General features: G+C 53.8%; 1 protein-coding gene across 5 annotated transcripts in view; it reads left to right on the plus strand.

The window, feature by feature from the left end:
• The window catches only part of PRKAG2 (protein kinase AMP-activated non-catalytic subunit gamma 2), a 330,166-nt gene that overhangs the window by 87,579 nt on the left and 227,213 nt on the right, over window positions 1-15,374 (plus strand). For all 5 annotated transcript variants that reach the window (XM_037735550.1, XM_017520093.2, XM_017520087.2 and 2 more), the window contains exons 2-3: window positions 2,556-2,627; window positions 7,416-7,695. In XM_037735550.1, the coding sequence (XP_037591478.1) occupies window positions 2,556-2,627; window positions 7,416-7,695 (352 nt within the window). The remainder of the gene's footprint in view (window positions 1-2,555; window positions 2,628-7,415; window positions 7,696-15,374) is intronic.

Here is a 15,374-nt window from a genome sequence, read left to right on the forward strand (position 1 = left end):
CTTTCCATAGTCATGCCAAGACTATTCAATGGGGAAAGGACCATCTTTTCAACAAGTAGCGCTGGGAAAACTGGATATCCACATGTAAGAGAATGAAGTTGGACCCTTATGTTTATACCATATACAAAAATTAACATAGATCAAAGACCTAAATATAAGAGCTAAAACCATAAAATAGAAAACTCATAGAAGAAAACATAGGGGAAAGCGTCGTGACATTGAATTTGGCAATGATTTCTTGAATACAGAACCAAAAGCACAGACAACAAAAGGAAACTTAGATAAATCAAAGACTTTTGTACATCAGAAGACACAATCAGCAGGGAAAAAAGGCAACCCACAGAATGGTGGAAAATATTTGCAAGTCATGTATCTGATAAGGGGTTAATAACCAGAATATATAAAGAATTCTTACAAGTCAGGCACAATCAATTAAAAAATGGGCAAAGGAGAAGAGACAAATTTCTATCTTAACTTATCTATTAAGATAGACAAATGGCCTGAATAGACACTTCTCCAAAGATGATATACAAATGGCCAATAAGCACATGAAAACATGCCCCACATCACTAACTATCTGAGAAATGCAAATCAAAACCACAATGAGATGCCAGCTCACAACCACTTAAGATGGCTGTCATATAAAACAAAAACAGAAGATAACAAGCGTTGGGAGGATGTGGGGAAATGGAAACCCTCGTGTGCTGAGGGTGGAGAGGAACATGGGGTGGCTGCTGCAGAGAACAGTTGAGTGGCTCCTCAAAGAATTGACAACAGGATGACCTGATGTCCAGCAGTTCCACTTCGGGGCATAAGCAGAAAAGAACTGAAAGCAGGGTCCTGAAGAGGGATTCGTACACCTGTTATATTGGTTTGCTAGGCTGCCACAGCAAAGCACTACAGATTAGGTGGGGCGGCTTAAACAGCAGAAATATGATTCTGGAGGCTGGAAGTCTAAGATCAAAGTGTTGGCAGGGTGGTTCTTCAGGGGCCCCCTCTCTGGCTTGGTGGCTGTCTTCTCCCTGCATCTCCATGTGTGGTCTTCCTCTTGTAGATGCCTGTAACCTAACCTCTTCCTACAAGGACACCAGTCATATTGGACTAGGGCCCACCTTAATGACCTCATTTTAAATTAATTGCTTCTTTAAAGACCCTGTCTTCAAATACAGCGGCATTCTGAGGTCCCCGGTGGTATAGATTCCAACATATGGATTTTTTTGGTGGGAAGGGAGACACAATTCAAACCACAGCACTCATAGTTACAGCAGCATTATTCACAGTAGCCAAGGTAGAAGCAACCCAAATGTCCCTCAGCTGATGAGTGCACAAGCAGAATGTGGTCTACTCATACAATGGAATATCATTCAGCCTTCAAAAGGAAGGGTGCTGCGGCACCCACTACCACATGGAGGAACCTGGAAGACATTGTGCTGAGTGGAGTAAGGCAGTCACCAAAGGACAAATACTGTGTGATTCTACTTACGTGAGGTCCCTAGAGTGGTCACATTCAAAGAGACAGGAAGTACAAGGGTGGTCGCCAAGCCTTTGTTGGGGGGAGCTAGTGTTTGACGGGGACAGTGGTTTGGTATGGGAGGACGGAAGGTTCTAGAGATGACGGTGGTGGCGGCTGCACAGCAATGTGGAGGTGTCTCATGCCACTGAACCGCACACTTAAATTTGCGGCAGATTTGCGGTTGAGACGGCAAATTTTATATGTATTTTATCACGACTAAAAGCTTTAAAAAGAAAGGTTTAAGGATGCAGCTCTGCTCGATTTGAGTACGGCTGGGTGGGTTTCTGTCTGGTGTGGAAGGTCTTCACCAGGCAAGATTCAAGGGGAGAGAGGGGCGGGGCTGTTTCAGACACAGTGAGCACGTGGTGGGCTCAAGGGGAGGGAGGGGCGGGGCTGTTTCAGACGCATTGAGCACGTGGTGGGCTCAAGGGGAGGAGGGGGCGGGGCTGTTTCAGACGCAGTGAGCACGTGGTGGGCTCAAGGGGAGGGGGGGCGGGGCTGTTTCAGATGCAGTGAACACGTGATGAGCTAGTTTTCCCCAATCTGTTTTAGACTCTGTTTTGGCCACGATGTCATTAGAGTCTGCTGATAGTTTGCCTCGGCCGCCATCCCAGTGCCACCCCCCCAATCCCTGCCCCATGATCTTCCCAGGCAGACACAGGCCCCTGGAACCATGTTTCGTGCTGGGGGATAAAATCCTGTTCATCGCCGGCTCCCTAGAGCAGCCTGAGATGGGGCTCTTCTCCCTCCATCCCTTCTGCCTGCCTTCTGTCCCTTTCAGTCCCCAGCCATTTCTTCTTTCCTCCTTCCCTGGGGTGATGGGAGGTCGTGGCTGCTACTGGAAGTTTCATTGCACGTTCCGGAAGCGAATGTGTAGGGTGGTCAGGGGCTTTGGGGGGTGGGTGTGGCTAACACATCTGCGTCTCTTTTTCATGGTGGATTTGGAGGATGAGAACTCGGGAAGGGGGAGGTGACACCCACTTAGAGCTGTGTGCAGTCCCTGGGCCACTGTCACTGATCGCATGCTCTCTGTCCACACCAGGACCTGAGCTCCTTCGCCATGCCGCTCCTGGATGGGGACCTAGAGACTTCTGAAAAGCATTCCTCTCGAAAGGTAAGACCTCCTTTTCAGGAGTTTCTCACAGCTCACTTGAGGTGCCACAGAGGCAGGCAGAGCCTGAGGCCACCTCCACCTTTGTGCTCATGTGTACGCCTGGCGGTAGCCAAGCCCACCCCAGGACAGCTCACCTTGCGTGGCCAAGCTTGGCATGCCGGCTGGGCTGTCCAACCTGGGAGCCTCGTGTGCATTGTTCCTTTTCTTTCTCGTGTGGCTCTGACTGTGTCCCACTAGACCCCGCTAACGTGGGCAGAGGCAGTGGAGGAAGATGAGTGATGAGCTAAGCCCAGTTGAAGGTATTGGGCACTGCAGACCATCTGTGGTCTTCGGGCTGAGCTCGACTGGCAGGACTTTGCCCTGCTGTCCACCAGCGCCTACCCCCAGCCTCGGGCTCTCTCCTTCCACCTCATGTTGCCCCCTCTCCACACGCCTTTTTGTCCCCTTCCACTTTTCCTCTCCTCTCCTCAGCTCCTCGCTCTCCCTCCCCCACTGGTGAATTTCCCTCCCATTAGGAAACTAATGTCTCAAGGAGGTTGTTGACTGTGTAGAGTGAGGTGGCCAAGAAAGTGCAGGGTGGGGGGGGGCTGTGGAGAGGGATCCGCAGCATCAGGTGAGGGTCGAGGTGGCCGTGGTGGGGCGCAGAGGTCCAGGCTGCTTGCGGGTTTCTCCTGCAGCCAGGAAGCGAGGGTGGGCAGAGGCCTGGCGGGGGTTGTGCTCCCTGGCATCCTGCCACCCACAGACTCCTCTGGGAGGTGACAGCAGTCAGAGCTAGCAATCTGGGCGCTGCATGCAGGGTCTGGGCACAGGTTCCAGACACCGGCCAGCCTGGGATGAAGGCAAGAGTTCCGATGCTGGAAAAAGCAAACCACCTCTCTAAGCACTTGAATTACACACAACTGAATCAAATTGGTTTAGGCCTGTGGGGCTTCATTGGTGCCCGTGCCTTGCCTTCCCTGCCCTCCCCCGAACAAGCAACCTTATTAACAGTTCTTCTGGCCCAGCCAGCAAAGACTGTTGGAGAATGGCCTTGAGCTTCCGGGCCAGCAGAGAGTGGAGTGGCAGGAAGGGGCCACCAAGCCCCAGCCCCCGTGCAAGGCTGTGGGATGGGCCCCATGGGCGCTGGGTCATCTTCTTCCTGTTTGACTCCGCAAATCCCTGCTTTCCAGTGAAAACCTTGCATGTAGGATCTGAGACTGCAGAAGAGACACACAGGCTGTAGCTTGGCCCCAGCTTGCTCTCCGGCAGCTGCATGACAAATGGCCCCATAGGCAGAGCTCTGCTCAGCAGACGCCTGAGTGCCCGCTCTTCATTAGCTCTGCGGAGCCAGGCGCACTCTTGGGAGTCTCGTCCATACCCGGGAATCATCCGGCCACATTCAGCAACATATCATTTGGCTACAGCTTGCCCGAGAGCGAGAGCGAGAGCTGAGGCCCTGCCCCTGGGATCTTCAGCGGTGCCTCCCCAGCAGGCCTGTCCCTCCGCCTGGCTTTCCCACCATCTGGGAGTATGATCTGGCCCCCGGGGCTCCTGGTGGGAGGGGTTGAGCAGGGCCCCACAGCCACCATGCTTGGTCATTTTCTGGGGACAGGTGTGGCAGGGCTGCCGCCCTGGGCTCCCTCTTCAGGCCTGAGCACTGAGCGCCCGACTCCACTGGCCTGGAGCTCAGAATACAGAGTGGAACCCCATTCAGGAGAATCCTGGGGTCCCCCTTGCCCATCAAATATGGTTCAAACTGGCATTCAGGGCCCTTGGTAACTGGTTCTCCAGGGGCTCATGGCTCAACTTCCCCCATGACCCCCACCCTCCTGGTGGTCCAAACAAACGGCCCTCTCTCTCTGTGCTTCCCACCCCGTCTCCTCAGTCTCCAGGCACCGGACGCTTCCCTGACCCCATCCATCGCCTCTCTGAAGCCCAGCTGGCTGTCAGGGCCTTCTCTGGGTCAGGATCTGTGAGGGGCAGGTTTCAGCTCTGGGCCCTTTCCCTACCTGCATGGTGCTGATGGCACTTTGGCCTTGCGGGCACTCTGCAAGCTCTCCCGTGGCGCCCGCTCTGCTGTGAGTCCCTTCCCCTGTAGGACTGGACGTCCGCCTTGGCTCAGCCCTCTGCCCAGTTCCCTGGTGAGCCCTCGGTGCGGTGCACAGAGCAGGTCCGCACACAGGCCTGAGCCTGCCTTTCCAGCAGCTCCGAAATCCCACCCTCCCTCCAGTCCTCCCACGTGGCCTCGGCTCCTCTTCTGGTTCACACCCTCCAGGCTGCTGTCATCATTGTCACGGCCCTGGGAACGAAGCTTAGAGAACCATGTTGCTGTCCATGTTATGGGAAACTGAGCTGTGACCAAACTCGGACCTCACCCAGGACCAACTTGTTATGTCACCTTGTGTTAGGGCCACCTGGTCCTTCTCTCAGCCCCCATCCCACACCCACCACTTGAAAAAGAACTTTTTTTTTTTTTTTTTTTTTTGAGACAGGGTCTCACTGTGTTGCCCAGGCTGACTGCCATCTTGTTCACCGCAACCTCCACCTCCGCCTCCTGGGCTCGAGTGATCCTCCCACCTTAGCCTCCTGAGTAGCCGAGACCATAGGCCACCACCCCGGCTAATTTTTGTGATTTTTGTAGAGACAGGATTTTGCCACGTTGTCCTGGCTAGTCTTGCACTTCTGAGCTCAGGTGATCCACCCGCCTTGGCTTCCCAAAGTGTTGGGATTACAGGCGTGAGCTACCTCTCCCCGCCTGAAGAATCTCTCATTTGTAAATTTATTCTCAGGATTTGTTCTGATTCCCATAGGTGGGTGGAGTAGTGGCTAAATGGGATATTATATAAACAGAGAATCTAAATGCTTTTCATATTAAATGGTCAAAAAGAGTCAGCTGGGCATGGTGATGACCCCTGTAATCCCAGCTACTCAGGAGGCTGAGGCAGGAGGATTGCTTGAGCCCAGGAGGTGGAGGTTGCAGTGAGCTGAGATTGCCTCACTGCCCTGCAGCCTGAGTGACAGAGGGAGACGCTGTCTCAAAAACAAACAACAAACTACACGAAAAAGAAAAACACACTTCTTTATAGCAAGGAGAGCTTGAGTTACAGGGTCCTATGGCACCACACTCTTCTTCCTGCCAGGCCCACTCACGAAAGTGTCCGCGCCAGGCTGGACCCTGCACCTCCACGTGGCGGCGCCTGCTCTTCGGCTGGGAGGCCGCGGGGGCGGCTGCGCGGCGCAGTTCACGCCGCGGAAGGTGGCACTCTCAGGGCATCCCGTCCTCCCGGCCGCGGGATCGGGGCTTGGGCCGCCCTCTAGTGGCGGAAGAACGTATCCAGGCGTTGGTCCGGGCAGCGCACCCCGAAGTGGGACAGAGACACCCCGAGTGGCACCGAGGCTGCCTGTGGGGTGCCCCGGGCTCCCTTCTCAGCACAGCGCATTGCCCGCGCGGCATTTCCCGCGTCTGCCCTGGTCCTCGCTCCCCGCGAGCCCTGCGGACGAGTTACTCGCCCTTGCTTCTGAACTGGGCCATCTCTGAGGTCCTTTCGGCCTGTGTTGCAGGTTTCCCGAGTGGTAGGGCGAGAGCTGTTTAGCATGCACCGTGCGCTTCCCAACCCCATGTGGCTTCATCTGACCTTTAAGCAGCCCTCAGGTGAGGGCACGGCCGTCTCCATTTTACAGATGAGGAAGTTGAGGCTCAGTGAGGCCAGGTAACATGCCCAGGATGACTCAGCAGGCAGCAGAGCTGGGCCAGACCCAGGCACCCAGAGGTGGCACAAGCTCCTCCACCCACCCAGCAGGAACACGACTGCGGGCACATGGGATATTTCTCAAAGCCTACAATGAGCTGTGCGCCTTGGCTTAAAGTTATGGCGTCTGATAATTTTTTAAACCATAACTAGAATTTTAAATCATTGTAAAGTGAGCCTCAGAAGTTTTTGGCTTTGTTAACTTTTTTTTTTTTTTTTTTTTTGAAATGGAGTCTCGCTCTGTCACCCAGGCTGGAGTGCAATCATGCGATCTCGGTTCATTGCAACCTCTGCCTCCTGGATTCAAGCAATTCTCCTGCCTCAGCCTCCCAGGTAGCTAGGATTACAGGTGCCTGCCACCATGCCCAGCTAATTTTTCTTGTATTTTTAGTAGAGATGATGTTTCACCATGTTGACCAGGGTGGTCTTGAACTCCTGACCTCAAGCGATCCTCCCACCTGAGCCTCCCACCGTGCTGGGATTGCAGGTGTGATCCACCGCCTCCAGCCAGCTTTGTTAACTTTTCTCCTAACTTCTGTTGGCAACCTCAGTTACTCAAATGCTGAAGCAGCTTGGAGGTGAAAACTTCATCATCTCCTAGGGCTGAGGTCTCAGGATGGAGTTCCAGGCCCTCTCTGTTCTGGAACACGGGGACCTCACAGGCAGGGAAGAGAACTGCCATCCTTGGATGGACGTGAGATCTTGAGCGGTGAAGGCAGGCAGCCCTAGTAGGTTAGAGGAGGGAGACACTTATTTTGAGCTCTGCTTTCCTTCTTCCCCTCTGCCTCTTGGAAGCCCCTTCTAAGGAGTGGGACAGGGTGGTCAGTGGACCTGCAGGATGTGGTGCTGCCAGCTTATGAGGGGCTGTCCTTGGGGGTAGGTGCTACCTGCAGATCATTCAGCGGCCACATCTGTGGAAGAGCTTCGGGCTGTTTCTCGGGGAGGGTTCTATGTGGGGGCCGTGTGGTGAGAGGGGACAATGATGAGAGTCCCAGACAAGGCAGGAGACAGCGTGTCCAGAGCGTGGAGTGACTGCATCCATTCATCTATCTTTCTGCAGGTGGACAGCCCCTTCGGCCCAGGAAGCCCCTCCAAAGGCTTCTTCTCCAGGGGCCCCCAGCCCCGGGCCTCCAGCCCTGTGTCTGCACCCGTGAGGCCCAAGACCAGCCCCGGCTCTCCCAAAACTGTCTTCCCGTTCTCCTACCAGGAGTCCCCACCGCGCTCCCCACGACGCATGAGCTTCAGCGGGATCTTCCGCTCCTCCTCCAAAGAGTCTTCCCCCAACTCCAACCCTGCTACCTCGCCCGGGGGCATCAGGTTTTTCTCCCGCTCCAGAAAAAGTAAGACATTGATGATATTTTTTCAGGTGGGTGCTGGGCTGCTGGGGGCCTCTTCTGCAGCCACACAGCTGTGGTGGCACCGAAGCTGCCAGGTGGCTGTGAATGGCTTGGTGCTGAGTGCCTGCGTCTGTTTCTCCCCCACCCCCCCAAACAAATCTGTCTCCAGAACATCAGTTTCCACCTGTCACTTTCTTCCCATGCTAATCTATCAGAGCCTAATCCTTCTGGTCCGGCCCCGTCCTTGGATTAACTGTAAACATCCCAGTACTCGCAGTATGGCTGGTATGACAGTCCGATGACACATTGGCCTCCAGCCTTCTCTGAAGCCTGCAGGCACGGAGCCAAGCCTAGGCTCTCACCCAGGGCCAGGGGCCACCCCACAGGTCGCCCACTCTCCGTGGTTTGGTATTTGGGGGCTTGACTGCGCCTGCTTCTGGCAAATCCTAACTTTTTCGGTTTGGGGCACTGGGCAGCAGGGAATGGAATCCAGGAGGGATTTGCTGGAGAAAAGGAAGAAGGAAATGTGGGTGTTTGAGAGAGCTCCACAGGCTCATGAGAAGGCTCACGATCTGAGGATATTTTCACTTGAGTGCCGTCGATGATAATATGAAATCTTATCCTTTCGCCTTTCCTGTGTCTGTTCTTTCCGATTCTTTCTGTTGACTTAGCGTGTTTGTACTGGGGAAGATAGTGATGTGAAAAACAGATTTGCCCTTGACCGTCAGAGGCCTGGGATAGTTCGTCTTTCTCTCCAGCCTGAGTTTGTACTCAGAAAGACCTGCAATACTGCGTGTTAGAGCAAGGCTTTCTCTCTGCAGGGCCAGCGGCAGCAGGAGGGGAATTTCAATGTTTCTGACTTCAGACTCTTCCATCAGGCAGTGGTGGCCACAGGACAAGAAGCCAGGTCTCTGCCAGCCTCCGTCTTCCTCCGGCACCGCCCTGCAGGCAGAGGGGTTGGTGCCTCCTATTCTCTGTGCGTGGACCAGCGCTATCGCCGGGGCAGATTTTGTGCTTTGTCTTTCTGCGTAAAACAAATGAAGGTGCTTCTGCCTGTGGGTCGTGTGCGTTGTCGGGGGTGGGTCCTGACCAGTCTCTACACTCGCCCCCCAGGCTGTGGGATTGTCACAGTTCCCTTTAAGTTTGTGCACTTTAGTCTCAGGAGGCCCCTTTCTTCCGCCCTCCGTCTGTATAAACATTGTCCAGAGACGATGGCTCTAGGCGCTGTCCAGAGGGAGGAAATCAGGCCTGCCCCGACGGAGAAGCTGCGTGAGGGCTCAGGTCACACGAGTGGAATTTGTGGAAGAGAGGGAGGACGTGTCTGCCGTTTGCCTTGTGGGAGAACTTGCGATGTTGTGTAGATTGAATGTGCTGGAACTGCTGGATGAAAAGACAGGATTCCTGCCTTCAAGGGCTCCGAGTCAGGGGCAAGCAGGCTTCAGAAGGGATGAGGTTGTCTTCACGGTGAGGCCCGTGCCAAGTTAGGACTGGCTTTCTGAGCGGGGCAGACGGCAGCACAGAGAACCTGGTGATCGATGGGAGGCATGCCCACAGGAGCGTGGGAGCTGTGAGCTGGCTTCCGTGGGGACGTCTTGAAGCTCTGTCGGGAACCATCACCCTCTGCTTCCCTCTGCATTGTTCTCTACGGGGGTGGGAGGAGACTGCAGAGAGGGAAGAGTGTGGCGAGGAGGAGGTGGGTCCCTGCAGGCAGAGGGTCCCTTTGGGAGCCCAGCAGCGGCACCTCAGGGCGCCGGCTGCAGCTCAGCACAGCATTCAGTTGGAGGTGTGGTGCTGTCACCACCCCACCCCCAACATTCAGCCTGGGAAATGAGCTATTCTTTTAGAAACTGAGTCCAGAAAGATCTCCTCTTGAAATCGTATCAGTTTCTTAAAGTGTTCCTCCTTTTCACCGTCTTTCATTGTTATTTATGATGTTTCGGTTTCATCCTCTTTCAACTGTTTTCTTTCAGCTGCTGACAGAATGGCAGATGGATGGATAATCAAAGCTAGAAGGGACTGTAAGGAAACCGTTTATGGGGGAAGAAAGCATATGCATATAACAGTTTGAACACGGCGTGTACAGGGTGTGTGCGGATTTGTATAGATGTATGCGTGTATATATGTGCATACATGTATGTGGGAACACACATAACACCTTTTTTATTTTTTAAAAGGACATCCCTTGGCCTGCTAGGGGCAGCTTCTAAGTGAAGAATTAAGAGTAGATGAGTGGAAAGAAAATGTTGCTTTATCTGGCATTCCAATTTTTTGAGACTATCTTCATTTATTGGTAATTAAAAATGAATACACCTTGAAACGTGTGTCAAGCTCCCAGACCTGAGCTTCGGGGCAGTGGCAAGATGGGGAACAGAAGTTGCGGGTGTTGGTAGCAGCAGAGGAAGAAATTGGAGCCACCAGGAATGCCTGGGGACAGCCAAGGCCCTGTGCGCAGGCTCAAGGGCTAGCAGGGGGAGGTTGGGATGTGGCAGGGCTTAGTGAAGGCGTGGGGAGAACCTGCAGATGGCTGAGAGGGACGTCCAGGGTGGCATGCTGGGCCATTTTGCATTGCTATAAAGGAGTACCTGAGGCTGGGCCATTTATAAAGAGAAGAGGTTTGTTCGGTTCATGGTTCTGCAGCCTGCCCAGAGGCATAGCACCAGCATCTGCGTCTGGGGAGGGCACAGCCATCCGATGGGAGCCTCATGCCCACTGCACAGATAAAACCAATTCCCCAAGACCTTGGTATTGTCGTGAAGTGTTTAGTTAATGTGAGGCCAGCCACATGGGAGATGGAGCTATCGTTCAAGTCGGTCTCCCCAAAGGCTCCGAGCTGAGGATTTTTATGGACAGTTTGGTGGGCATGGGGCTGGGGAATGGGTGCTGCTGATTGGTTGGGGGTGAGATCATAGCGGTGTGGGAATGGTCCTCCAGCACTGAGTCTGACCCTCGGTGAGGGTCACAGGGTCAGCTGAGTCATGAGTCATGGTCTGGATGGGGTCCATTGGTTGCCAGAATTCAAGTCTAAAAAATTACCTCAAAGACCAATCTTAGGTTTTAAATAGTGATGTTATCTACAGGAGCAATTGGGGAAGTCACAAACCTAGTTCCTCTGGCCCTGTGACCCCAGAGCAGTAAGAGATCGTGGAAACTACACCTGCATTTTAGCAGAGTTCAGGCGCCTCCCATAATCCTGATCTGTGGCCTTTCCTTCCTCCCTTGAAGGTGTTTTCTGGTCCGAGCAAGGAGGGGGTTAGTTTCAGCAAGGTACTGTTATCATCCTTGCTTTCAAATTAAACTGTGAACTGGATTCCTCCCTCGGTTAGCTTGGGCCCCAGCCAGATAATGAGCACAGCCAGCCAGCCGGTGAGGCTGGATGCAGGGGGAGTGAGCCAGCTAGACCTTCTCCTGCTGCCATCGTCTCTGCAAAGGTGTTTGCAGGGGCTCCGGCCAGTTCCACTCATGGAGAAAGGCGAAGGCAAGCCGGGGTGTGCCGAGCTCCCATGCGAGAGAGGGAGCAAGAGGGAGGGGAGAGGAGCTGGAGTCTTTAAAACACTCAGCGAAGAGATGAAGAGGGGGGACTCACTGCGCAGGGAGGCCACCCAGCCACTCAGGAGGCATCTGCCCCAGGACCCAAACGCCCCCCACCAGGCCCCACCTCCAACAACAGGGATCGAATTTCAACCTGAGGTGAGGGGAAACACACTCAGCCTCTGTCAGAGATGGGTCTCTGGACCTGAGCAGCACAGAAGACGCTGTGCTCACAGCGCGGGCACACGGGCACGGGCCTGGGGCTGACTCTGCCGACGTCCGTGTGGGGTGCTGCGGCCACGAAGAGCTAGACCTTGGGGCCCAAGCTGAGCCTGGCCGTGGCCCCTTCCATCCAGGCCTGTGCTCTGCACGGGAGGAAGCTCTGCAGACTCCCCTCCATCCTTTCCTTAAAGCCAGGGGCCCAGGCAGGCAGATGGAGTCTGAGCGAGCCCCACCTCCCGCACTGCAGGAGCCAGCTGCAGGCTGAGGAACGTGCGGTCTGTGACTTCGTGGGGCCTGACCCCGGCAGTGTGCAGCACCTCGGGGGCTGTGGGGATGAGGCTGGGCCTCAGAAGCAGAGACAGTGAGGCCCCTGGTCCGCCCCCACTGCTGGGTGGGGGCCCACAGTCCACTCACAGCTCCACACCCCTGCGCCCCCAGTCCACACGCTGGGGTACCTGAGCCCCTCCACTGCCTCTCATTCCAGAAACCTAGAGCTGCTGCCTGCTCACTGCCCGCACGGCCCAGGCTGGGCCTGCCGCCTGCCCCTCTCCCCCAGGCCTGAGCACGGTCTGTGAGCCTGAGAATTGCTTTTTCCTACGCAGACAGCTGCTAAGGGCACGGGGCCTGGGGCTACATGCTGGGGCCCCTGTGCACCTGGGGCCTGGGCCCTCCCTTGGGATGCAGGGACGAACTCCCTCACGTCTTGTGAGATGTTGGGCACCGAACATGGGCCTGACTCTTGGCCCCTTCAGCGGCCTTTTTCTGTTGCAGTCCTCAGGGTCCTTAGCTAGAAAATCCCCAGGTTCACCATTCTTGCTTGTCAGGTACTGTGGAGAAGGCAGAGCTGTCACAGCTCTGCTTCACCATCTGGGTAGAATCGTAAAGGCTGTGTCATGGCTCCAAGCTGCTCACGAGGGCAAGGATTGACTAGGTTGGGGTGGGGCATGGCTTCAGAGAAGCCCCCTGGGATGGGGAGTTGTGACCAGAGCAAGCCTGATCCCCAGGGCAATTGCTCAGGTTGCTGCCCTTGAAAAATCCTCAGCCCAGCTCCTTGGCTTTCCCCAAAAGAAGCCATCCCTGCCCCAGCCCTGTGGCTGATACGGCGCAAGGGTCTGGTTCTGTGTTGTGGGGGTTCCTTGGCTGGAAGTTCACCCTGAGCTCCTTCCAGATGGCTCAGTTGTGCTTGGTGTGAGGCTGGCCTGAAGGATGCACAATCTATCTGCTTTTCTGCTACTTAAAAACCTATTCCAGGATCAACGTTCCTAGACTCTGGATTGCTCCCGCCACCGCCCCAGAACTAACTTCATGAAATCGAGCCTGAGAGCTATGCCGTCAGCCCGTCTGGAGGGTGTTAGGAAGAAGCAGCCCATGAAAGCCGTTGTGTCCACTGGAGGGATGTCATGAAGACTTTGTTCATTTCACAAGGCCCCGGGGAGGAACTTGCTGTCTGGTCTGGGTACCAAGAATAGCTGAATTTCTGATCAGCAGGACTGCTTTTGTCTATAGCAGACATGAATCGTGCAACAGCCCAGTTTCCTCTGTCTGCGTTGGCTGCCAGCAGCGTTTGAACCAGATTTGTACAGAAGGCATTAAGGGATTCACGTCCAGCCTTTCTGAACCCAGTTTCCACCCATCTTCTTTTACATTCACGCCACTTTTTAACAAGCAAACGATGTATTGGAAGGATTTGGGGGCATTTATGGAATTCAAAAAATAGCTGAACCCTCAGGACCCAGGAAGGGAAGGAACCAGACTGGCCCCGAGGCCTCAGCAGCCGGAAGTCATAGATCTTCCCGAGAGATCCAGAGAAGTCCTCATCTGTGTGTCACTCCATTTACCGTTCCAGATCCTTGTTGAAGGTATCAAATCAGCCCAGTTGGGATCCCTGAATCAATCAGGGTGGGGTGGGGTGGGGGGGCAGGAGCACACAGCAGAAGCAGAATGACCAAGAACTGGGAGCTAGGGCAGGAAGTTCTAGGATAAGAGGCCCAGCTGGCAACCGGAAGGGGGCTGCAGCATCCCGCCCTCCACGGGTGGCGTGTGTGCACACTCGCAAGGATGCCCTCATCACATGAGGCCCACTGCTTCCCCAACAGAGGGTGACGCCGCCTCACATCCAGCCTTGACGTTGAGGATGTGGCTATGATCCCATTTTCTGAGTCTTCAGTCTCAAGGTAATGCCCATTTCTCAAGTTCTGTCTCCATCTCGTCTTTCTGTCCTATAATTTATGGCCTACATGACAAAAGTAGAATCTCGAGTTTTGACAGGCTCCTCGGGTGATACTGATATACACCAGAGCTTGATAAACACTGTTTTCCTTCTCTCTTTTTTTTTTTTTTTTTTTGAGATTGAGTCTTGCTCTGTCATCCAGGCGGGAATGCAATGGCGTAATCTTGGCTCACTGCAACCTCCACCTCCTGGGTTCAAGCGATTCTCCTGCCTCAGCCTCTGGAGTAGCTGGGATTACAGGCACCCACTACCATGCCTGGCTAATTTTTGTATTTTTAGTAGAGACGGTGTTTCGCCATGTTGGCCACACTGGTCTCAAACTCCTGACCTCAAGTGATCCGTCCGCCTCAGCCTCCCGAAGTGCTGGGATTACAGGCGTGAGCCACCGAATCTGGCTGGTAAGCACTGTTTTCTATTATTAAGGGGAAACAAAGCAGGAAGATGAAAATTGTGATCCCTATCATTTCAGAAGGAAAAAGGAAAAAGGGGTAATTCAATCTTCAGATACTCTAAGAAAAGAAAGGAAGGAACGTAGGTGGAGACCAGCAGGTACCTAGGCTGGCTGGTGTTTTTTGCCCAGGGAAGAGAACCAGACCTTTCTTCTGGAAGGATCTTACCTCTCGGAGTTGCTGTAGTCTTTCACTGACACTTGCCGCTGGTCAGAGGTACAGTAGCGTGAGAATTCGTGGTGTGGCCGGCGTTCTCATCACACCGCTTCTAGCCACAGAGGAGAAGCAAACCTACTTCCCTCTGCTGATTAGTCGAACACCCCAACCAAAACAACATCCCACTTTTCCGTCTCTTCTTCTAATGCAGCGGTCAGCAAATGACAGCCCCAGTCAGCAAATGGCAGCCCAGGACAAAATCTGACCTGCCACCTCTTTTTGTAAACAAAGCTGTCAAGGAGACACAGTCCTGCCCATCTGTGTGTTCCTCTCCTGCCGCTTCCACGCTTCAACAGCAGAACCCAGCAGGTGCAGCAGAGACCCCATGGCCCGCAAAACCTGAAGTGTTGACCTGGCTGACCTTGCTCTAGTGCCACAAGAATTCTTAAGTGGCTGAGTGGCGGCAGAAGCTTCCAGAACAGTGACTCTTCAGCTTCAAAATATTTTACAACTTGGTTTAGGATGATCTTGCCTTTGGAGAGGAGGAAAGGAAAGTTCATATCTGTGTGTTCATGAACTGCAAATAATAAGATTAAAATCTTTTAAAAAGCAAAAATCATCTTAGGCAGTCAGGAAGGCGTGACCTCCAGAAGGGTTTCCTTTCATGTGTTGCTAAATTTTGCCCCTTAAAAAAATCTGTGTGTTCTAAGTGCATTGTATATAAATCTTAGACACTCCGTAGCTGCTCTCATATTTGTACGATGTTTACCAAACTAGAAACTGAGACACGGAGGCCTTCAGTTGTTGAACAAAGGCCACACAGCTACCAAGTGGTCACCCCAAAATGTGAAGTCAGGCAGTTGAGCTCCTGAGTCCACTTTTAGTCCAGGTGCTGAGACTCTGCTTTAATGGCATAGATCGTAGGGATCTTTACACCAGTAATGGGACAACCACCTGGCCATTGACGAAAAGAGAGAGAAAAGTGGCTTCTTGGTGTGTCTGTCTCTATTTGTCTGTCTGTCTGTCTCTCTCTTCCCCTCTTCCCTCCCCTCCCCTTCCCTTCCCCTCCCCTCCCCTTCCCTTCCCCTCCCCTTCCC

The sequence above is a fragment of the Cebus imitator genome, unplaced genomic scaffold (genome assembly GCF_001604975.1).
Source record: "Cebus imitator isolate Cc_AM_T3 unplaced genomic scaffold, Cebus_imitator-1.0 Scaffold20, whole genome shotgun sequence".
Classification (NCBI taxonomy): domain Eukaryota; kingdom Metazoa; phylum Chordata; class Mammalia; order Primates; family Cebidae; genus Cebus; species Cebus imitator.